The 25,340-nt window shown below is 47.4% G+C and overlaps 1 protein-coding gene across 1 annotated transcript; it reads left to right on the top strand.

Moving 5' to 3' along the window:
- Positions 1-938: 938 nt before the first annotated feature.
- Positions 939-25,169, top strand: VILL (villin like). The gene is given in 21 exon segments (XM_057491265.1): positions 939-1,007; positions 2,264-2,471; positions 2,631-2,804; positions 2,807-2,829; positions 3,386-3,434; positions 4,001-4,249; positions 4,396-4,496; positions 20,982-21,095; positions 21,167-21,349; positions 21,826-21,874; positions 21,877-22,023; positions 22,534-22,650; positions 22,653-22,677; positions 23,516-23,604; positions 23,607-23,643; positions 23,728-23,780; positions 23,783-23,836; positions 23,839-23,950; positions 24,368-24,605; positions 24,840-24,894; positions 24,897-25,169. Coding segments are annotated over 21 exon segments (2,262 nt in total). The 3' UTR covers positions 25,013-25,169.
- Positions 25,170-25,340: the final 171 nt, after the last annotated feature.

The following is a 25,340-nucleotide window of genomic DNA, read 5'->3' as shown; positions in this document are numbered from 1 at the left end:
TATTCCTTATGTGATCATTACTCAACCGGCATTCAGGCTGCTCCCACTTTTTGGCTGTGAGGGATAATGCTGCTTTTAAACATTTGTGTACAATTTTTTTCGTTTTTCCCGATTTTATTGAGATAATTGACATAAACCCATGTATAATTTAAGGTGAAGGGCACAGTGATTTGTGAAATGACTACCACAGTAAATTTAGTTAACATCCATCATTATGCAAGTTTTGGTTTTCAGTTCTCTTGGGTATATACCCAGGAGTTGACACCAGAGTTGTTTTGAGTTGCTTTTATGTTATGTGCCCAGTAGAAATATGTCTTCTGCTGTAATTGCTTCAAATATGTATTATGTAAATAATTGCAAATACTAGGCTAGGTTGGACCATAGGAAATTGCCAATATTCAATCATTTCTGTTTCATACAGTTGAACCTAATATACATATATAGTATATATATTTATGAACATATAATTCTATGCACATCACCCCCTTATGTGTCACCTGGAGGTTGGGCACACTTGTGTGAATATTCATGTCCACCCACACACATAGATGCTGTTGTCTGAATTCCATGCCTTCACATGGATAAACAGATACACTTATGCCCCACCCCCACTTGTACACAGGTGCAAGTGTATGTTCACATGGATGTGTGCGTGTATGTATTTACATGTGCGCACATAGATAAACAGATGCTATGCTTCCTCATATGTCCACATATCTATACAGAAGTAAATAAATGCACTTGTGCTCCCATGTGTGTACCCATGTGTTTGCCCACACATATGCTCATAGCTACTTGCACATATATTAAATAGGCATATGTATATCCCACACCTGTGCATGCATGTACTCTGAACTCCTGCACATGGCAGGGTATGATCTGATGTGAGGCCCCATTTGTGCCTGGCCCACAAGAAGGGAAGCCTAGATTCTGCCCTCATGGGTGTGGTGGCCAACATGTACACTATCCTGCACATCAAAGGCAAGAAGCACGTGTCAGCCACCGAGGCGAGGGCTGCCAGCAGTGCCACTGGACCTGCGGACTCAGCTCAGACTTGCTGTGCTGAAGTATACAGGACGCGGGGGCCACAGGCTGTCAGCATGCCCAGATGGCCTCTCTTGAATGAGGAGAGAGAAGGCAGAGCCAGGCTTCTCGCCCACCCCAGCCGTGGCTCCCCTGACCTCTGTTTCCTTATCCATCTTGCAGCCCTCTAAGGGACTCAGGGACGTGAGGCAGACAGGATGGTGCTGCTACATGGTCCTTGTAAGCAGCACAGTGGGGAGTAGCATATAGGGTGAGGGTACACAGCCCCACATTCTCGTACACATTGTCACTGTCACCCATAGGCACATACTCTCTCCCACTGTTACCCCCAGGGCCACCCTAGTCCATAGCGTGCCCTTGAGCACATTAGAGCAGAGTACCCCTTCTGCCATCTCTCAGGAAATTAATGGAAAATACTGATTTGTCACACAAGACGTTTTACTGCCATCCTGTAGGAATTTGGTATAACAAGCATTCATGTGTCCGATGTCTACGATGTGAATGGTGATGCCTGAGTTGTGAACATTACTGTCTCCATGGTATGTGGCAGCTCTGTGATTCAGACAATCCCACCCAGGCTCACACACTGTCACCCACAGATTCAGTCACTGTGAGACACCCTAGGTTTTGCCTGTTATCCTGGCATGATTATTTAGAGTCCCCCTTTTACCCTGAAAGTGCCTATTTGGATGATAGCTGTCCCTTATCCATGGATAACACACAACCCCCCACTCAGACACACATACACTGTCACCCGCATGCTCACATACTTGTTCACACCTGATGTGACTCTACATATGTATACATGTACATGTACATACACATGCACAAACACATATGTCCCACTTGTATACACATACACATGTATGTGTACGCTTTTACAACCACAGACATGCACTGAGTGAAAAGTGTCATGGTTAGGTACACCCCATGAAGTATGGCATTACCCATAGTCATGCAAGCCTAGAGATGCACACAGCCACAGCCACAAAGTGTCCCTTAAGGTCTCATCTGGTTACCCGGATGTATGCCTACATGCCACAGTAGTAGAGCCACAGTCACACACCTGCCCAGGTGCACACAACTTCATGCATGTAGGAGACACCTGAGTTCTGCTCACACAGGCAGAGACAGACTGTGGTACCCCTCCACCAGGTGCTGGTAGTGTGACGTCCTGTCTCCCTGCCCCTTCTGGCTCTGGCAGGTGGAGTGCACCTAGAACAGCTTTTATAAGGGTGACAACTTCCTCCTGGACCTGAGCAAGGTGATGATCCAGTGGAATGAGTCCAGTATCAGCATTTCCGAGAAGGCACGGGTCAGTGTCTGGGAACCAAGGGGTGCAGGACTTAGCGAGAGGGGTGGTCATCCAGGTACCCATCCTCCACCCACCCTAAGTGTGGGCTTGGGTCTCCACTACAACCTGAGAGGCACCTACTAGGTGCAGGCTGAGTCCAGACCCTGCACTGGTCTGTGCCCCAGATGCCAGGATAAGGGGTACCTGCCCCCAGCCTCTGGGAGCTGAGCAGGAAGAATCTGGCATAGACTGAGAGGTGAGGGGGCCGTGGTGGGGAAGCCCTGACAGCCAGGTGCTCTCCCACAGAGGCTGGCCCTGATCTGCAGCTTTTGCCACAGGGAGCATGGTGGTCATGCCCAGACTGGTGTGGTAGATGATGAGGTCAAAGCTGCTGACCTCGTGCAGATCATGGAAGTTGTGCTGGGCTGCAGAACCTGCAACCTGCACACTGCCATGCTCAACAAGAGCTTTCACAGCTGCAGAAGGCCAAAGTCTGCCTCTACCAGTGAGGGGACCGCGGGCGTGGGCAGGGTGGGAGGACTAGCCCAGGCCTGTGTTTGTCATTGCTGCAATAACACAATGTCTCTAGGAAGCCCTCCAGGAAAGGCTCACGGGTTTTAGGCAGGCCATGTGGGATCTTGGGCCCAGCTTGTATAGCTGCCTTTTGGAGAAGTCCCTTGTACAGACAGGACGCCTGAGGCCCGGAAAGGACCAGTGAGCTGCTTAAAGCTTGGCAGTGAGGCTGCAGGGAAGTCGAAACCTCAGCTCAGGGCCCCAGCCCCTATGCCTTCTGCCTCCGGGAGGAGATAAAGGGGACTGGAGGGGAGCCAGGCCAGGGGTGTGCAGAGCTGTCCGCATGTGGATCCTGTGTGTGCAAGAAGGGCAAGGACCTGGTGGGCAAGGAGTCGGCGACCTGCCCACACACCTGAGACCTGCAGGAGGCGGTGAGGCTGGCCTGGCCCCAGCCAGCCACCCCATCCATCCCACACAGCCCAGCACCCAGCCGGGTCTGGACCCCCTACGGACTGCTCCCACTCTTGCTCCCAGGACTGCTACATCCTGGACCCGGAGTTGGTCGCAGGAGTTGGGGGGAGGGGTGGGCTCAAGACCTATGCATGGCAGGGACACATACCCAGCCTCTAGGAGAAGGCGGCTGCCTTCAGCTGGGCTCTGGTGAGACTGGGAGCCCTGTCTCAGAGGGACGTGGCACTGCCCTAGGGTCTGAGGGAAGAAACAGCCCTACCCTGAAGTCTGAGCTGGGAGACACCGTCCTGTCCTCTGGTTTGGAAAGGGAAGTAGCACCACCCGGGGACCAGGAGGCAGACATCTTGCCCTGGGGACCTGTCTGATGGAGGAGGATGTGACCTCACCCTAGGGCTAAACTGCCCAATCTGAGAGGTGAAACAGCTTCTGCCCCGGGGCTCTTAGGGAGAACACGGGGCCCCTCCTGGGGTACTGGGGGCTCCCGGCCTGCCCTCGAAGCCCTGTTCGGGGCAAAGAGTAGATAGCGTTCAGGAAACCATGTGTAAAAGGGGGTCGTGGCTCTGCCTGGAGGTCGAGATGCCTGCCGCACCCGGTGCCCCTCGTGTTCTCTCTGGGGTCTCACGGGTTGGCATGGCCGGCCTTCCCGAGGTCCGGTAAGGGGACTCTGCCTGTCCTCAGGGACTTCGGAGAAGTCGGTAGTGACAAACCAGCCCTTTGAGCTGGTCGTAATGAGCTCGGTTAACGCTGCTCAGGCTCGGCGGCCCTGCAGCTCCTGCGGCAGGGGGCCCTCGGGCCGCGCGCCTGACGGAGCCCCCGGCCCACCCCAAAATGACGGCGGCGAGCACCGGCACCGAAGCCACTGCCTTCAAGCAGCTCTTCCAGACGTGGTCTTAGAGGCAGCTCTGCAACCGGGACTGGGCGTGGCTGGCTAGCAGGCGTGGTCGGCGGGCGGGGAGGGGCCTTGAGTGGGGCGGGGCCCAGTACCTCTGTGGGGCAGGGCCTGGGGTGGGGTGGAACCGGAGGGGCGGGGACAGGAGCTGAGGCGTAGGTTACACCCTCTGCACCACGCTCAGGTGAGTGGATTCCTGTGTGGCTACACGTGCAAAAGCTACACAGCCAGCCCGAGCTAGCGGCCTCACTCGGGGTGGTGGACGACGGCTCCGGGAAGGTGGAGGTGAGGGGTTGGCCTTTCTGAGGAGGGTGGGAGCAGAGGGGTAGGCTTTGTCTTCGGGTGAACGTACATCTGCTAATGCGACTCGGGTTCAGGCAGTGGCACACCTGCAACAGGCAGGGACACCCGGGACATGTGCACATATCCACACACCCTCCTGGCACAGACTCATACACATCACACCCATCCATCCTGCACAGCTATGGCCACTTGCTCACAAAGCACCCACAGCACGGAACACAGCAACACTAGGTAGGATATGAAAGTGTGCCCTTTTGTTGTATGTATGACACAACCACACATATGATACACATAACTCACACTTTGTAATTGCACTTCAAAGCCAAGGACAAAACCGCAAGCATGTAATTGCACAACTCTACAACACAGGATCACAGTCACACACAACAATCAACCCATAGGAACACAACACAGATACACAGTCACATCTAATCAATCACGGCCCCCACACCCAACTGCCAACACTCAGTTACATACTGTCAGGCACCATCTGGGGTCAGAGCAGTGTTCTGGGGGCTGCAGGGACTGGGGGCCTCCTTTAGACTGCAGAGGGCAGGGTTGCATCTTGACTTGTTGGCTAACTGCTTGACAGAGCCCTTAATTCCTTTGGGCCACAGTTTTTTATCTATAAAATGTGGACAAAAACAGTGGCCCTGACATAAATATGCAAAGAAATAAAAAGCTAACCATTTCAAACAATAAGGCTTCTCTCTCACTTACCAACTTTACATTTCCCTGTATGGCCCCGGAAGATGACTGGTTAGCCAGAGACGGGTAAGATTCCTCAAGGAAGGAACAACCTAAGACAGGCACAGTTGCAGGGGGGCCATCAGGTGAGAAATTGGGGATCAACAGAGGTGAGGCTTAGAACCTTACCCCCCTGTTCTGAGAGAAATCTTCTGCATACGTGGATGTTTTATTGCCCTTGTCTAGCTTGGAATAACATAGTCTACAGGCACACACCTGATCATCTACATTTGCTCTCTTACAACACTAAACTATGTTTTCTACCTTTATCTTGTATCTACCTACCACTTCAGCATTTTATTAAAAATAATAATAATAAAGAGAGAAATGTGGTATCCACATATAAATCAAGTATAAAAACCAAATGAGGAGGCGGAGCCAACATGGCGGCGTGAGTAGGACAGTGGGAATCTCCTCCCAAAAACATATATACTTTTGAAAATACAACAAACACAACTAGCCCTAAAAGAGAGACCAGAAGACGCAGGACAGTGGCCAGACTGCAGCTACACCAGCGAGAACCCAGCGACTGGTGAAAGGGGTAAGATACAAGCCCCGGCCCGGCGGGACCCGAGCGCCCCTCCCCCCAGCTCCCGGCGGGAGAAGAATAGGCAGAGCGGGAGGGAGACGGAGCCCAGGACTGCCGAACACCCAGCCCCAGCCATCCGGGCCAGAGCGCAGACACAGTACATGCCCAGGGGGCCCTGGATACTGGGGGAACAGGGAGTAAGACCTCTGAGCGGGTGCTGAAGCTGATGCCCCTGTGACAAAGAAAAGCGGGGGCTTTTTGAAAATCTTAAAGGGACAGGGACTTAACAGTTTGACGGAAACAACCCAGGTCACAGTACAGCAGCTGGAAATTACAGGGAAAACCGGGTGCACTAACCCCCTGGGCAACAGCTCTGAGACCCCTCACGGAGGCAAACAGTCAAGCAGCACCCCCATCCATTACCCCACCGGGCACTGCGAAAGCAGAGAAGCAGCCTGAGACAAATTCCGCCCACAGAAAGGGAAATTTCTCCCTCCCGGCCAGGCAAGACACAAAGACCCACTCTACACGCAATTACCCAACACAAGCCACTAGGGGTCGCAGTTGCCCCAGTAAAGAAAGGCCAGTAGCAAGTGAAAATTTTGGCCCTCCCAGCTGACAGTCAATAGCACCTGTCAACATGAAAAGGCAAAAAAATATGATCCAGACAAGACTAACCCAGACAGCTTCGGCATCTGCTACATCTTCCCCTGAGAAGGAATCTGGGGAGATAGATTTAGCCAGTCTACCTGAAAAAGAATTCAAAACAAAAGTCATAACCATGCTGATGGACTTGCAGAGAAATATGCAAGAACTAAGGAAATAGAATTCAGAAATAAAACAAGCTCTGGAAGGACTTCAAAACAGAATGGACGAGATGCAAGAGACCATTAATGGACTAGAAAACAGAGAACAGGAACGCAGAGAAGCTGATGCAGAGAGAGATAAAAGGATCTCCAGGAATGAAAGAATTTTAAGAGAGCTGAGTGATCAATCTAAAAGGAATAATATAAGAATCATAGGCATTCCAGAAGAAGTAGAGAGAGAAAAGGGGATAGAAAATGACTTTGAAGAAATAATTGCTGAAAATTTCCCCAAACTAGGGGAAGAAATGGCCTCTCAGACCACAGAGGTACACAGAACTCCCATGACAAGGGATCCAAGGAGGGCAACACCAAGACACATAATAATTAAAATGACAAAGATCAAAGACAAGGACAAAGTATTACAAGCAGCCAGAGAGAAAAAAAAGGTTACCTACAAAGGAAAACCCATCAGGCTATCATCAGACTTCTCAACAGAAACCCTACAGGCCAGAAGAGAATGGCATGATATACTTAATGCAATGAAACAGAAGGGCCTCGAACCAAGACTACTGTATCCAGCACGAATATCATTTAAATATGAAGGATGGATTAAACAATTCCCAGACAAGCAAAAGTTGAGGGAATTTGCCTCCCACAAACCACCTCTACAGGGCATCCTACAGGGACTGCTCTAGATGGGAGCACTCCTAAAAAGAGCACACAACAAAACACCCAACATATGAAGAAGGGAGGAGGAGGAATAAGAAGGGAGAGAAATAAAGAATCATCAGATTGTGTTTATAATAGCTCAACAAGCGAGTTAAGTTAGACAGTAAGACAGTAAAGAAGCTAACCCTAAACCTTTGGTAACCACAGACTTAAAGCCTGCAATGGCAATAAATTCATACCTTTCAATAATCACCCTAAATGTAAATGGACTGAATGCACCAATCAAAAGACACAGAGTAATAGAATGGATAAAAAAGCAAGATCCATCCATATGCTGCTTACAAGAGACTCACCTCAAACCCAAAGACGCGCACAGACTTAAAGTCAAGGGATGGAAAAAGATATTTCAAGCAAACAACAGAGAGAAGAAAGCAGGTGTTGCAATTCTGGTATCAGACAAAACAGACTTCAAAATAAAGAAAGTAACAAAAGACAAAGAAGGACATTACATAATGATAAAGGGCTCAGTCCATCAAGAGGATATAACCATTATAAATATATATGCACCCAATACAGGAGCACCAACATACCTGAAAAAAATATTAACAGAACTAAAGGAGGAAATAGAATGCAATGCATTCATTCTAGGAGACTTCAACACACCACTCACTCCAAAGGACAGATCCACCAGACAGAAAATAAGTAAGGACACAGAGGCACTGAACAACACACTAGAACAGATGGACCTAATAGACATCTACAGAACTCTACATCCAAAAGCAACAGGATACACGTTCTTCTCAAGTGCACATGGAACATTCTCCAGAATAGACCACATACTAGGACACAAAAAGAGCCTCAGTAAATTCCAAAAGATTGAAATCCTACCAACCAACTTTTCAGACCACAAAGGCATTAAACTAGAAATAAACTGTTCAAAGAAAGCAAAAAGGCTCACAAACACATGGAGGCTAAACAACACGCTCCTAAATAATCAATGGATCAATGACCAAATCAAAATGGAGATCCAGCAATATATGGAAACAAATGACAACAACAACACTAAGCCCCAACTTCTGTGAGACGCAGCAAAAGCAGTCTTAAGAGGAAAGTATATAGCACTCCAAGCATATTTAAAAAAGGAAGAGCAATCCCAAATGAACGGTCTAATGTCACAACTATCAAAATTGGAAAAAGAAGAACAAACGAGGCCTAAGGTCAGCAGAAGGAGGGACATAATAAAGATCAGAGAAGAAATAAATAAAATTGAGAAGAATAAAACAATAGCAAAAATCAATGAAACCAAGAGCTGGTTCTTCGAGAAAATAAACAAAATAGATAAGCCTCTAGTCTGACTTATTAAGAGGAAAAGAGAGTCAACACAAATCAACAGTATCAGAAATGAGAAAGGAAAAATCACAACAGATCCCGCAGAAATACAAAGAATTATTAGAGACTACTATGAAAACCTATATGCTAACAAGCTGGGAAACCTAGGAGAAATGGACAACTTCCTAGAAAAATACAACCTTCCAAGACTGACCCAAAAAGAAACAGAAAATCTAAACAGACCAATTACCAGCAACGAAATTGAAGTGGTAATCAAAAAACTACCAAAGAACAAAACCCCCGGGCCAGATGGATTTACCTCGGAATTTTATCAGACATACAGGGAAGACATAATACCCATTCTCCTTAAAGTTTTCCAAGAAATAGAAGAGGAGGGGATACTCCCAAACTCATTCTATGAAGCTAACATCACCCTAATACCAAAACCAGGCAAAGACACCACCAAAAAAGAAAACTACAGACAAATATCCCTGATGAACGTAGACGCAAAAATACTCAACAAAATTTTAGCAAACCGAATTCAAAAATACATCAAAACCATCATACACCATGACCAAGTGGGATTCATCCCAGGGATGCAAGGATGGCACAACATTCGAAAGTCCATCAACATCATCCACCACATCAACAAAAAGAAAGACAAAAACCACATGATCATCTCCATAGATGCTGAAAAAGCATTTGACAAAGTTCAACATCCATTCATGATAAAAACTCTCAGCAAAATGGGAATAGAGGGCAAGTACCTCAACATAATAAAGGCCAACTATGAAAAACCCACAGCCAACATTATATTGAATAGCAAAAAGCTGAAAGCATTTCCTCTGAGATCGGGAACTAGACAGGGATGCCCACTCTCTCCACTGTTATTTAACATAGTACTGGAGGTCCTAGCCACGGCAATCAGACAAAACAAAAAAATACAAGGAATCCAGATTGGCAAAGAAGAAGTCAAACTGTCACTATTTGCAGATGACATGATACTGTACATAAAAAACCCTAAGGACTCCACCCCAAAACTACTAGAACTGATATCACAATACAGCAAAGTTGCAGGATACAAAATTAACACACAGAAATCTGTGGCTTTCCTATATACCAACAATGAACCAACAGAAAGAGAAATCAGGAAAACAACTCCATTCACAATTGCATCAAAAAAAAATAAAATACCTAGGAATAAACCTAACCAAAGAAGTGAAAGACTTATATTCTGAAAACTACAAGTCACTCTTAAAAGAAATTAAAGGGGACACTAACAGATGGAAACGCATCCCATGCTCATGGCTAGGAAGAATTAATATCGTCAAAATGGCCATCCTGCCCAAAGCAATATACAGATTTGATGCAATCCCTATGAAACTACCAGCAACATTCTTCAATGAACTGGAACAAATAATTCAAAAATTCATATGGAACCACCAAAGACCCCGAATAGCCAAAGCAATACTGAGAAAGAAGAATAAAGTAGGGGGGATCTCACTCCCCAACTTCAAGCTCTATTATAAAGCCATAGTAATCAAGACAATTTGGTACTGGCACAAGAACAGAGCCACAGACCAATGGAACAGACTAGACAATCCAGACATTAACTCAGACATATATGGTCAATTAATATTTGATAAAGGAGCCATGGACATACAATGGCGAAATGACAGTGTCTTCAACAGATGGTGCTGGCAAAACTGGACAGCTACATGTAAGAGAATGAAACTGGACCATCGTCTAACCCCATATACAAAAGTAAACTCAAAATGGATCAAAGACCTGAATGTAAGTCATGAAACCATTAAACTCTTGGAAGAAAACATAGGCACAAACCTCTTAGACATAAACATGAGTGACCTCTTCTTGAACATATCTCCCCGGGCAAGGAAAACAACAGCAAAAATGAACAAGTGGGACTATATTAAGCTGAAAAGCTTCTGTACAGCAAAAGACACCATCAATAGAACAAAAAGGAACCCTACAGTATGGGAGAATATCTTTGAAAATGACACATCCGATAAAGGCTTGACGTCCAGAATATATAAAGAGCTCACACGCCTCAACAAACAAAAAACAAATAACCCAATTAAAAAATGGGCAAAGGAACTGAACAGACGGTTCTCCAAAAAAGAAATACAGATGGCCAACAGACACATGAAAAGATGCTCCACATCGCTAATTATCAGAGAAATGCAAATTAAAACTACAATGAGGTATCACCTCACACCAGTAAGGATGGCTGCCATCCAAAAGACAAACAACAACAAACGTTGGCGAGGCTGTGGAGAAAGGGGAACCCTCCTACACTGCTGGTGGGAATGTAAACTTGTTCAACCATTGTGGAAAGCAGTATGGAGGTACATCAAAATGCTCAAAACAGACTTACAATTTGACCCAGGAATTGCACTCCTAGGAATTTACCCTAAGAATGCAGCAATCAAGTATGAGAAAGATCAGTGCACCCCTATGTTTATCGCAGCACTATTTACAATAGCCAAGAATTGGAAGCAACCTAAATGTCCATCGATAGATGAATGGATAAAGAAGATGTGGTACATATACACAATGGAATACTACTCAGCCATAAGAAAAGGGCAAATCCAACCATTTGCAGCAACATGGATGGAGCTGGAGGGTATTTTGCTCAGTGAAACAAGCCAAGCAGAGAAAGAGAAATACCAAATGATTTCACTCATCTGTGGAATATAAGAACAAAGGAAATACTGAAGGAACAAAACAGCAGCAGAATCACAGAACTCAAGAATGGACTAAAAGGTACCAAAGGGAAAGGGACTGGGGAGGATGGGTGGGTAGGGAGGGATAAGGAGGGGAGAAGTAGGGGGGTATTAAGATTAGCATCCATAGCGGGGTGGGAGAAAGGGGAGGGCTGTACAACACAGAGAAGACAAGTAGTGATTCCACAACAGGTTGCTACGCTGATGGACAGTGACTGTAAAGGAGTATATAGGGGTGACCTGGTATAGGGGAGAGCCTAGTAAACAAAGTATTCGTCATGTAAGTGTAGATTAATGATTAAAAAAAAAATGCAGTTCCTATGTGGTGACCTCTAATGAGTTCTACACAATGATATAAAGGACATATAAAAGTGTAGGCAAAGGGTCTGTTTGTGTTTATACAGAGGATCAAAGCCTAATTTGGCTACCCCGAAAATGAACTAAGATACGATATGAAAAAGAACTTCCAACATCAGCACTCTCGGGAAGACTCATGACAGAAGATGATCAGAAAAAAAAAAAAACTTCAACAAAGATCCACACACTGTCACAGGTGTAGATGCACTCATCCCACCAGTTCCTGGACTTGCCATGGGAAAGATGAAGGAGATATCTAAGCTGGCCTGTGCATGCAGTAAAACAAAAATTGGACTGGATCTATACTGTTGGAACTCAACCAAGAATTAGGAGAAGTGCAAATTGTAGCACTCCAAAATCTTACAACCACAGACTATTTATCGTTAAAAGAACATATGGGATATGAACAGTCCCCAGGAATGGGGTGTTCGAGTTTATCTGAATTCTCTCAGACTGTTTAAGTTCAGTCGGACAATATCCACCATATCATAGATAAGTTTTCACAAATGCCTAAGGTGCCTAACTGGTTTTCTTGGTTTCACTGGAGATGGCTGGTAATTACAGGTATGCTTTGGTTAGGTAACTATATTCCTATTATGTTAATGTGTGCACACAATTTAATTAGTCGTTTAAAACCTATCCATGCTGAAGTTACTCTACAAGAAGATATGTCAAAGAAATAATCAATCTTCCCAGGTTTTCTTCTGCCTGCTACTTCTATAGCTTTTCTTCTTCCTACCTAATCACAACCTTTAAATAGAACTCGTGCCACATGTCGAATTTACCGAGTATCATAATTCTTCCAAGTGGTAAAGACACCTCAAGACAAATGCTGGGCATAGAAGCCACAGGGCATAAATATGCAAAGAAGTAAAAAGCTAACCTTTTCAAACGATAAGGCTTCTCTCTCACTTACCAACTTAACATTTCCCTGTATGGCCCCGGAAGATGACTGGTTAGCCAGAGACGGGTAAGATTCCTCAAGGGAGGAACAACCTAAGACAGGCACAGTCGCAGGGGACCATCTGGTGAGAAATTGGGGAGCAGCAGAGGTGAGGCTTAGAACCTCCCCCCTCATGTTCTGAGAGAAATCTTCTGCATACATGGATGTTTATTGCCCTCGTCTAGCGCGGATTAACACATAGTCTACAGGCACACACCTGATCATCTACATTTGCTCTCTTACAACACTAAACTCTGTTTTCTACCTTTATCTCGTATCTACCTACCACTTCAGCATTTTATTAAAAATAATAATAATAGAGAAATGTGGTATCCACATATAAATCAGGTTTAAAAATCAAATGAATATTCATATTTGAACTGACTGTGTATAGTTCATAATGCATTAACAAAACCGAAAGCTTCTGTGATGACTGCCCTTGCACTGTTCACCATGTAACTTATTCACTATGTAAGAATTTGTACTCCATGTAAGAATTTGTTCGTTATGCATCAGAAGATTGGAGACTGACGAAAATTGGGCTTGGGGTGGATTAATGATTGTGCATTGAGTATTGACCCCCCTATACAGAGATTTGTTGTGTTTAACAACTATTTGATCAATAAATATGAGAGATGCCCTCACTATATATATATATATATATATATATATATATATAAACACACTTCCAATTGTAAAATAAATAAGTAACCGGGATGTAATGTATAGCATAAGGAATATAGTTGTCAACTACCCTTCAATAAAAAAATAAAAAAAAAAAAAACCAAATGAGTATTCATATTTGAACTGATTGTTTACAGTTCATAATGCATGAGCAAAACCGAAAGTTTCTGTGATGACTGCCCTTGTACTGTTCACTATGTAACTTATTCATTATGTAAGAATTTGTTCTCCATGTAAAAACTTGTTTGTTATGCCTCAGAAGATTGGAGACTGACAAAAGTTAGGCTTGGGGTGGATTAATGATTGTGCATTGAGCATTGACTCCCCTATACAGAATTTTATTGTTGTTAACAACCATTTGATCAATAAATATGAGAGATGCCCTCACAAAAAAAAAAATTACAGACTTCCAATGGTAAAATAAATAAGTAACCGGGATGTAATGTATAGCCTAAGGAATATAGTCAAAAACAAAAACAAAAAAAAACAGTGGCCCTGAAGATGGTGGTGTGAGTAGAGCAATGGAAATCTCCTCCCAAAACCATATATATTTTTGAAAATACAACAAATACAACTCTTCCTAAAAGATAGACCAGAAGACACAGGACAACAGCCAGACTACATCCACACCTGCAAGAACCCAGTGCCTCACGAAAGGGGTAAGATACAAGCTGCAGCCTGGTGGGACGCAAGCACCCCTCCCCCCAGCTCCCAGCGGGAGGAGAGGAGTAGCAGCGGGGAGGGAGAGGGAACCCAGGACTGCTGAACATCCAGCCCTAGCCATCCGCACTGGAGTGCAGACACAGTGCGTGCGTGGGGTGCTGGAAACTAGGGAAACAGGACAGTAAGACCTGTGAACAGGTCCCCGCAGCTGGCACCCCAGGGACAAAGAAAAGCGAGTGCTTTTTGAAAGTCTTACAGGGACAGGGACCCCACAGCTGGATGGAAGGGTCCCGGGACATTTAGCCCAGCAGCTGGGAGTCCCGGGGAACTGTGAGCACCCTAACCCCCTGTGCAGTAGGGTGGCTCGGAGGCCCCTCACGGAGGTAAACAGCCTCCCAGCCATTTCCCCTCTGACATGGCTCCGCTGTATCAGAGCAGCGGCCCGAGGCAGGCCACGCCCACAGCAACTGCGGAGCTAAATTCCATAGCGGCTGGGCAAGAATCAGAGGCCCCATCTGCATGCAGCTGCCCAGCACAAGCCACTAGAGGTCGCTGTTCTCCAAGGAGAGGAGGGCCACAAACCGACAAGAAGGGACGTTCTCCCAGCCGTCACTCACCCCAGCTCTGCAGACTATTCCTATCACCATGAAAAGGCAGAATCTGAGAGAGACAAAAATCACAGAGACAACACCTGAGAAGGAGACAGACCTAACCAGTCTTCCTGAAAAAGAATTAAAAATAAAACTAGTAAACATGCTGATGGAGATTCAGAAAAATATACAAGAGCTAAGGGATGACGTCTGGAGGGAGATTACAGAAGTGAAACAATCTCTGGAAGCATTTATAAACAGAATGGATAAGATGCAAGAGGCCATTGATGGAATAGAAACCAGAGAACAGGAATGCATAGAAGCTGACGCAGAGAGAGATAAAAGAATCTCCAGGAATGAAACACTATTAAGAGAACTGTGTGACCAATCCAAAAGGAACAATATCCGTATTATAGTGGTACCAGAAGAAGAAGAAGAGAGAAAAAGGGATAGAAAGTGTCTTTGAAGAAATAATTGCTGAGAACTTCCTCAAACTGGGGGAGGAAATAGTTGCTCAGACTACGGAAGTACACAGAACTCCCAACAGAAAGGACCCAAAGAGGACAACACCAAGACACATAATAATTAAAATGGCAAAGATCAAGGACAAGGACAGAGTATTAAAGGCAGCCAGAGAGAGAAAAAAGGTCACCTACAAAGGAAAACTCATCAGGCTATCATCAGACTTCTCAACAGAAACCCCAGGCCAGAAGAGAATGGCATGATATATTTAATGCAATGAAACGGAAGGGCCTTGAACCAAGGATACTGTATCCAGCATGATTATCATTTAAATATGAAGGAGGGATTAAACAATTCCCAGACAAGCAAAAGTTGAGGGAATTTGCCTCCCACAAACCACCTCTGCAGGGTATTTTAGAGGGACTGCTGTAGATGGGAGCACTCCTAAAAAGAGCACAGAACAAAACACCCAACATATGAAGAAGGGAGGAGGAGGAATAAAAAGGGAGAGAAATAATCATCAAGCTGCATTTATAACAGCTCAATAAGTGAGTTAAGTTAGACAGTAAGGTAGTAAAGAAGCTAACCTTGAACCTTTGGTAACCATGAATCTAAAGCCTGCAATGGCAATAAGTACATATCTTTCAATAGTCACCCTAAATGTAAATGGACTGAATGCACCAATCAAAAGACACAGAGGAATAGAATGGATAAAAAAGCAAGACCCATCCATATGCTGCTTACAAGAGACTCACCTCAAACCCAAAGACATGCACAGACTTAAAGTCAAGGGATGGAAAAAGATATTTCATGCAAACAATAGGGAGAAAAAAGCAGGTGTTGCAGTACTAGTATCAGACAAAATAGACTTCAAAACAAAGAAAATAACAAGAGATAAAGAAGGACACTACATAATGATAAAGGGCTCAGTCCCACAAGAGGATATAACCATTATAAACATATATGCACCCAATACAGGAGCACCAATATATGTGAAACAAATACTAACAGAATTAAAGAAGGATATAGAATGCAATGCATTCATTTTGGGAGACTTAAACACACCACTCACTCCAAAGGACAGATCCACCAGACAGAAAATAAGTAATGACACAGAGGCACTGAACAACACATTAGAACAGATGGACCTAATAGACATCTGTATAACTACATCCAAAGAAACAGGATACACATTCTTCTCAAGTGCACATGGAGCAGTCTCCAGAATAGACCACATACTAGGACACAAAAAGAGCCTCAGTAAATTCCAGAAGATTGAAATCCTACCAACCAACTTTTCAGACCACAAAGGTATAAAACTAGACTTAATTGTACAAAGAAAGCAAAAAGGCTCACAAATACATGGAGGCTTAACAACATGCTCCTAAATAATCAATGGATCAACGACCAAATTAAAATGGAGATCCAGCAAAATATGGAAACAAATGACAAAAACAACAAAAAGCCCCAACTTCTGTGGGACGCAGCAAAAGCAGTCTTAAGAGGAAAGTATATAACAATCCAGGCATATTTAAAGAAGGAAGAACAATCCCAAATGAATAGTCTATTGTCACAATTATCGAAATTGGAAAAAGAAGAACAAATGAGGCCTAAGGTCAGCAGACAGAGGGACATAATAAAGATCAGAGAATAAATAAATAAAATTGAGAAGAATAAAACAATAGAAAAAATCAATGAAACCAAGAGCTGGTTCTTTGAGAAAATAAACAAAATAGATAAGCCTCTAGCCAGACTTATTAAGAGAAAAAGAGAGTCAACACACATCAACAGAATCAGAAACAGGAATGGAAAAATCACTACGGACCCCACAGAAATACAAAGAATTATTAGAGAATACTATGAAAACCTATATGCTAACAAGCTGGAAAACCTAGGAGAAACGGACAACTTCCTAGAAAAATACAACCTTCCAAGACTGACCCAGAAAGAAACAGAAAATCTAAACAGACCAATTACCAGCAACAAAATTAAAGTGGTAATCAAAAAACTACCAAAGAACAAAACCCCCGGGCCAGATGGATTCACCTCGGAATTTTATCAGACATACAGAGAAGACATAATACCCATTCTCCTTAAAGTTTTCCAAAAAATAGAAGAGAAGGGAATACTCCCAAACTCATTCTATGAAGCTAACATCACCCTAATACCAAAACCAGGCAAAGACCCCACCAAAAAAGAAAACTACAGACCAATATCCCTGATAAACGTAGATGCAAAAATACTCAACAAAATATTAGCAAACCGAATTCAAAAATACATCAAGAGGATCATACACCATGACCAAGTGGGATTCATCCCAGGGATGCAAGGATGGTACAACATTTGAAAATCCATCAACATCATCCACCACATCAACAAAAAGAAGGACAAAAACCACATGATCATCTCCATAGATGCTGAAAAAGCATTTGACAAAATTCAACATCCATTCATGATAAAAACTCTCAACAAAATAGGCATAGAGGGCAAGTACCTCAACATAATAAAGGCCATATATGATAAACCCACAGCTAACATCATACTGAACGCAAGAGGCTGAAAGCTTTTCCTCTGAGATGGGGAATAAGACAGGGATGCCCACTCTCCCCACTGTTATTCAACATAGTACTGGAGGTCCTAGCCACGGCAATCAGACAAAACAAAGAAATACAAGGAATCCAGATTGGTAAAGAAGTCAAACTGTCACTATTTGCAGATGACATGATATTGTACATAAAAATCCCTACTAAAGACTCCACTGTAAAACTACTAGAACTAATATTGGAATTCAGCAAAGTTGCAGGATACAAAATTAACACACAGAAATCTGTAGCTTTCCTATACACTAACAATGAACTAATAGAAAGAGAAATCAGGAAAACAATTCCATTCACAATAGCATCAAAAAGAATAAAATACCTAGGAATAAACCTAACCAAGGAAGTGAAAGACGTATGCCCTGAAAACTACAAGACACTCTTAAGAGAAATTAAAGAGGTCACTAACAAACGGAAACTCATCCCATGCTCCTGGCTAGGAAGAATTAATATCGTCAAAATGGCCATCCTGCCCAAAGCAATATACAGATTCAATGCAATCCCTATCAAATTACCAACAGCATTCTTCAATGAACTGGAACAAATAGTTCAAAAATTCATATGGAACCACCAAAGACCCCGAATAGCCAAAGCAATCCTGAGAAGGAAGAATAAAGTGGGGGGGATCTCACTCCCCAACTTCAAGCTCTACTACAAAGCCACAATAATCAAGATAATTTGGTACTGGCACAAGAACAGAGCCACAGACCAGTGGAACAGAATAGAGACTCCAGACATTAACCCAAACATATATGGCCAATTAATATACGATAAAGGAGCCATGGACATACAATGGGGAAATGACAGTCTCTTCAACAGATGGTGCTGGCAAAACTGGACAGCTACATGTAAGAGAATGAAACTGGATCACTGTCTAACCCCATACACAAAAGTAAATTCAAAATGGATCAAAGACCTGAATGTAAGTCATGAAACCATAAAACTCTTAGAAAAAAACATAGGCAAAAATCTCATGGACAGAAACATGAGTGACTTCTTCATGAACATATCTCCCCAGGCAAGGGAAACAAAGGCAAAAATGAACAAGTGGGACTATATCAAGCTAAAAAGCTTCTGTACAGCAAAGGACACCATCAATAGAACAAAAAGGTATCCTACAGTATGGGAGAATATATTCATAAATGACAGATCCGATAAAGGGCTGACATCCAAAACATATAAAGAGCTCACACACCTCAACAAACAAAAAGCAAATAATTCAATTAAAAAATGGGCAGAGGAGCTGAATAGACAGTGTTCTGAAGAAGAAATTCAGATGCCCAAGAGACACATGAAAAGATGCTCCACATCACTTGTCATCAGAGAAATGCAAATTAAAACCACAATGAGATATCACCTCACACCAGTAAGGATCGCCACCATCCAAAAGACAAACGACAACAAATGTTGGCGAGGTTGTGGAGAAAGGGGAACCCTCCTACACTGCTGGTGGGAATGTAAATTGGTTCAACCATTGTGGAAAGCAGTATGGAGGTTCCTCAAAATGCTCAAAATAGAAATATCATTTGACCCAGGAATTCCACTTCTAAGAATTTACCCTAAGAATGCAGCACTGCAGTTTGAAAAAGACAGATGCACCCCTATGTTTATCGCTGCACTATTTACAATAGCCAAGATATGGAAGCAACCTAAATGTCCATCAGTACATGAATGGATAAAGAAGATGTGGTACATATACACAATGGAATATTACTCAGCCATAAGAAAAAAACAGATCCTACATTTGCAACAACATGGATGGACCTAGAGGGTATTATGCTCAGTGAAATAAGCCAGGCAGAGAATGATAAGTACCAAATGATTTCACTCATATGTGGAGTATAAGAACAAAGGAAAACTGAAGGAACAAAACAGCAGCAGAATCACAGAACCCACGAATGGACTAATAGTTACCAAAGGGAAAGGGACTGGGATGATGGGTGGGCAGGGAGGGACAAGGGTGGGGAAAAAGAAAAGGGCATTACGATTAGCATGTATAGTGTGGGGGGGACACAGGGAGGGCTGTGCAACACAGAGAAGACAAATAGTGATTTTACAGCATCTTACTACGATCTTGGACAGTGACTGTGAAGGGGTATGTAGGGGGGACTTGGTGAAAGGGGGAGCCTAGTAAACATAATGTTCTTCATGTAACTGTAGATTAATGATACCAAAATAAATAAATAAAGCCAAAAAAAAACCTGCGGTCCCAAGTCTGGTATGGGGATACTGTGAGATTCTGGGAACAGAATGGCCTGTGAGGGGTTCTAGTTCTCAAGACAGGTTGAGGTCAGAGAAAATACCATTTCTCCAAGGTTTCTTCCTGCATTTGCCCTAATACAGATGGTCAGAGGCTATTAGCAAGGCAAGGGGGGAAGGATGGGGAAACAGGGAGACAGACAAGGTGGAGACAGAGAAAGAAGGGAGGAGACATGGTGGGGATGAAGAGCAGGGAGGGATGGGGGCACAGGGAGGGACAGGCACCCAGGGAGACAGTGGGAGACCAGACAACAGAGAGGCAGCAAGAAAGGAAGGTGGGCTCTGCCACCAGGCCCAAGCACCAAGGCAGGGAGTTCCCTGCCAGCAGGCAAGGGGACAGGCAGCCAGCAAAGGGCTGCAGCCCGGAGCCTGGCTGCTGGGTAAGTGCAGTGGCTCTATGGTTGGAGTCCACCTCTCCTGCAAAAGGCAGGATTCTGGAAGCCCTGTCTGGGGGAAGCCTTCCGCAGAGCCAGATGTCAGGCTCTGGGTGGCCACATCATCTTCTTATGGATCGAGGTGGGTGCTGTTACCCCACTTTACAGGTGGGAACATCTGAAGCTGAGAAAGGTCTCACTACCAACACAGGCGACCTGGGCTGTGACTGGGGTCTGCCTGGCTCCAGAGCCCAAGCTCCTATGCTCAGGAACAAGAAATCACACTGTCAAGTCTTCCAAGAGCCCCGAGGCCTTGCTTCTGTGCCACAACCTGTCTGCACCTAACCTGTCTGTGGCTGATGTGGGCAGGGTGTGGGGGGACAGGGCTCAAGTGGCCTCTGCAGCTCTGAAGTCACTATTTATTTGTCCCAGGCACCACATGCCAATTCAGAGCCCCGACTAAGAGCAGGCCAGCACAAGTTGTGGGTCCCGGGGGTCTGTGAAGGAAAGGGTCACCTGCAGATCCTTGCACAAACCCAGCACAGACTGTGGAGGGGGCATGGGCTGGGGGCAAGCCCCTTGCGTGCACAGATGAGGCCCACCTCAATGCTGAGAGCTTTCTGGATGGGCACAGCATGGCTAGGCTGGTTCAGGTGAAGAGCGACCTGTGCCCATTGGTCCTCTGTGCTCCAGGTGTGGTTCGAGGACTTATGAAGGCAGCCCATGGACCCCGGGCATCATAATCAGGTATGTACAGGTAACTGCTACCTTATCCTCTACACATATCAGAAGATGAGCCGCATCCAGTACATCCTGTACCTGTAGCAAGTGCGCCACCTGAAGGAGTGGTGGGCACCTTCAAGCCCCAGAGCTGAAGATCTGAGAATGGGATCTAAGAGCTGCACCTGGCCCTCACCACCCCCACCTGCAGGGCCACCGCACAGAAGATCAAGGGCCTGAACTGCAATGCTGAGGAGCTAGGCCTCCTGTGCCATGAAGCGCTGGGGCAGGGTCATGTTACCACGGGCAGTGAGCCCCCTTACTTCCTTGCCGTTCTTCAGGGCCAGCTGGTGGTCTCTCGGGTAGGGTCCCTGCCGCTGGGGCCACAGCCTCACTGGCTTCTCCAGGGGTCCAGCTAACCACCTGCGGTCTCCTGGTGCTTGTCTGTGGCCCAGCAGGTCCACAGGTAACCCCTGCAGAGTGTCTTTTCCCTGTCCCTAGAACCAGCCACAAATCAGGAACACGGGTGAGGAGGTTGAATTGAAAGGGAGCTGGGGCCTTGCCGGGGGTCAAACACCATCAGCTAGTCTCCATTTTCCACCTTCAAGGTCTAGAGGAACCATGCCCTGATACCCTCAGAGATGGGACAAGGTGTCCGCTTAGAAAGGGACTGGTTCCCTCTCCCTGACTGGAGGGGCCCTCACACTCCACACTCGGAACGTCCAGGAAATTGGTGGCTTCAAGTGAGGGTCCCTGTACCTCGAAGCAGTTTGTCCTCTGGGACAGGATGGCAGCTCTCAGGAGTGCCTGCCCAGCCTGAGTCCAGATGCTCTTGTAGGGCAGCACTGGACACAGTGGGGAGGAGCAGCTAGTATCCACCATACGGCTCCTCACGTACAGGGCACCGACAGCTACAATACTGAGACCAACTCCAGGGGCATCATCTTGCTGGTCACAGCTGGCATCTGCTACCTATGGTTTGGGACAGTACCCCCAGCCCTGATCGCTTGCCTCATGCCTGGGGCAGTGGTACCAGGCCAGGGATGGGCCCACTCTCCAGGAGATACAGACTTCATGTCCAGTGTCAGATAAGCTGGGGTGGGGGTTTGGTGGGGGAGAGGCCACGGCATCCCCTCTGGAATCTGGGGGGAAGTGGTGACAAAGTGACAGATGGACCTGGGAGTCCAAGGGTCAGAGCCAGGCTCTGCCCAGGCCACCTCTCTTCCTTCCTGCCTCAAGCAGGAAGCATGTCCCTTCCCAAGTCTCTTGGGGAAAGGACACCTAGCCCAGTTTCACCAGTCTTCTGTGATCTTCAGCATAAACCATAAATGATCCCCAAGCCTGGGGGTCCCTATGCCATGTTTGCACCTGGAGAGGGTCTCAGTTCCGGGAGGCGGGAAGGGAGATCCCTTGCTCATATGTGCCCACCACCAGCCCAGGCCGTGATCCAGGCCTGGACCCCCACGGGCCCCTGGGAGTGAGGAATATGGGGCTGGAGGGGAGGACCCCTCCCGTGTAGGACCTGACCCAGCTCTTTGCCTGCCAGGGCTGCAGGGTGACCAGCGTGCGGTGGTGTAGATGGTGTTCTCTGTCATCTCTGGGAAGAACAAAGGAACCGCGGTGGAGGGTCAGGCACCTCTTTGCCTCTCAGAGGCCCTCGGGGGCCAGCTCCCTACCCCAGCGACAGGAGGTGACGGGTGGAAGGAGGGTGTTCTTACACAGAGGAGGAAACAGAGCCCAGAGGGTCACAAAGAGAGCTGGAAAGGCCACAGTAGCCCTGAGGACTTTGGGGTCCCAGCCAGCTGCCCCTCCGCTCCCGAATCTGGGTAACTTGGTCAGGAAGATGCCCCTAGAGTGGGGTAGTGGCGCCCTCTGCTGGCCAAAGGTGCTCCCTGCTCGTCCCAGTACTGGACCCTCCGGAGGGCAGAGGGCAAGGCGCCATTCCCCAAGCCCACAATCCCCAGGGGTCATGGGGCCCAGGGTGCAGATGTGTGTGGTGAAATATGACGTGTGGCACAGGCATGAACAGTGGGAGGTGGGTAAAGGGACAAGGGTATGCAGTGAGCCCCAGCGTGGCATGTGTCTGGGGGCCTGCTCGGTGCCCTGCACTCCGCCAAGGCCCTCAGCCTCGCTTCTGTCCTCGCACCTTGGGCCCGAAGTGGGTGAGACCTGCGGCTCCTCTCTCCTGGGGAGGGCTAGGTGCCCAGGCTCTTCCCCTAAGCCAGACAACCCCTTCGCGGGGCTCATTCCTGGGAAAACACCTGGGGCAGCTTGTGCTGCAGCTGACTGTGGATAGACAGATGGCCTAATCTGTCCCCACTGACAGGCGGGGCTCTGGACCCCAGGAGTGTCTGGGCTCTCCTGGCACAAGTCATGGGCGAGGCGAGCTCAGACGAGGCCCGTGCCTCCTGCTCCCACAGAAGTTGCTCCCTGCCGGCAGAGGGCCCTCAGTGAGGGCTTGTGGCCCAGGCTGGTGAGAGGCACAGGCCCCTCTGCCCCCCTCACTGCCTTGCTGCTGCCCTGGCCAGGATCCCTGAGGATGTCACCAGCTCCCAGCCATGACTGTTTGAGTGCTTCAGCCAGTAGGGCTACCTGGTCCCCATGGGGGTGGTGCTCTTTAAGAGGACCTGGACAAGTATGTTTTGTTACTGGACATGTCATGTTACTGGGCAGCTGTGGTCCATGTGTGTGCTGGGTGGCCATGGTGGCTGGCTGCTGGGTGTGTCTCACTGGCTGAGAGGTGTGTGAAGGGGGCAGGGGGTGGCCAGGTCTTCCTGTGGCTCAGGGAAGCTGTGTGTGGAAGAAGGAGGTGATGGCCTGGGGCCAGGAGTACCTGCAGACCCATCCAGCCAGAGAAGCGTGGCTACGCCCAATGTGCTGGTCAGGCAGGACCACGAGCCTCCCACCTTCACCAGATGCCTCCTCAACTGGGACCCCTACAAGTGGACTGTGAGTGAGGTCTGAATCCCCCAACCCATCCTAACCTGGGGAGAGGGGCCTGCCCCAGGCAGACTGAGGAGGCCCGGCCCTGCCTGGGGGCCTCTGGTGTGGGCGGGAGTGGCCAGGTCTTGTCCTCAGGCCCCCTCCCGAGTTCCATCCCATCCCCGCCCTCATTCCCAGAACAACCAGTCCTATGAGGTGGTGGTGGAGGGTAGCCTGGGAGCTGAGATAACGGCAATGAGTACTGGGGCCTCCTGGGCCTCCCCTGGGGTCTGGGCTCAGTTGGCCCAGCCCAGATGGGCAGAACAGACAGGGAAGGAGCCAGACCCTGGTAGTGGCAGCGGCTGCAGTTCCAGCAAGAGGGTCAGTGGACCTCAGCATGGCCTCCCCATGGGAGCCTGTCCCTCATCTTCTCTAGCCTAAGTCCCTTCGCTGGAAAGTAAGTCAACAACATCCCAATGGCCAAGCCATGGCAGGGCAGGCCCCTTGACCCTACAGGCCACCAAGGGCTCCTAGCACAGTTCACAGACCCAGCTGGAGCCAGGCCCCAGGGCGGGTGGGAGGAGCAGCCCCAGCAGCCCCAGGTCTGTGGACATGAGGGGCCTGCCCCAGGAACAGCTGATGCACCAGGCCGAGGAGGACCTGCTGGAAGGCGTGGACCCAGCCCACAGGAGGTGGGTGCCCAAGACCCCAGCCACTCCCTGCCCCAGTGCTGATGCACATAAAAATGAGTTGTAGGTGCCCAGAGCATGACCCGCTGATGGTGGGCAGTGGGCAGGCTGCCAGGGCAGTGGCCCAGATGAGGTGATAGGTAGAGATGTGGGAGCCTTGAGCCTTGGGATGACACCTCTGGGTGGGTGGAGCAGGATTCTGGGTTCAGATGACACCCTTCCCTTGCCCTCCTGTCCCCAGTTCTCTCTCTCAGACTCTGACTTCCAAGGTATCTTTGGGAAGTCCAAGGAGGAATTCACAGTATGGCCAAGTGGAAGCAGCAGTGGGAGAAAAGGCAGCCTGGCTTCTTCTGGCCCTGCCAGGGCCCCCACAGAGCCACGATCCCTGTGGGGGACTCCCCCACACATACCTGAGCCCCTGAGGAGCCCCCACCTGCCTGCCCTGCTCAGAGGGGCCAGGGTCACCAGCACTGCCTTGTCAGTAAAAGCCTGTGGCCCTCACAAGGTGTGTGCGGGCCGTCTAGTCTGGACCACTCAGAGGCCCACCACTAGGGGACAGGGCCACTGGGGCTGGAGGGGGCGTCTGCGACATCCCAGAGGACTGAGCTCTTGGCCTTTCTCCAAGAAACAAGCTCTCTTGTTTCTTGCTGGTCCCACCTGCCCAAGGGGATGGACAATTCCGTCACTCCGGTGAGGGTGTGGGGAGGGTGGGGTGAGGTGCGGGGGCTCCAGTGCACTGGGA

The sequence above is a fragment of the Manis pentadactyla genome, chromosome 14, assembly GCF_030020395.1.
Source record: "Manis pentadactyla isolate mManPen7 chromosome 14, mManPen7.hap1, whole genome shotgun sequence".
In the NCBI taxonomy this organism is placed as follows: Eukaryota; Metazoa; Chordata; class Mammalia; order Pholidota; family Manidae; genus Manis; species Manis pentadactyla.
The sequence above is the reverse complement of the archived record's forward strand: the minus strand, read 5'-3'. Positions and strand labels throughout refer to the sequence as shown.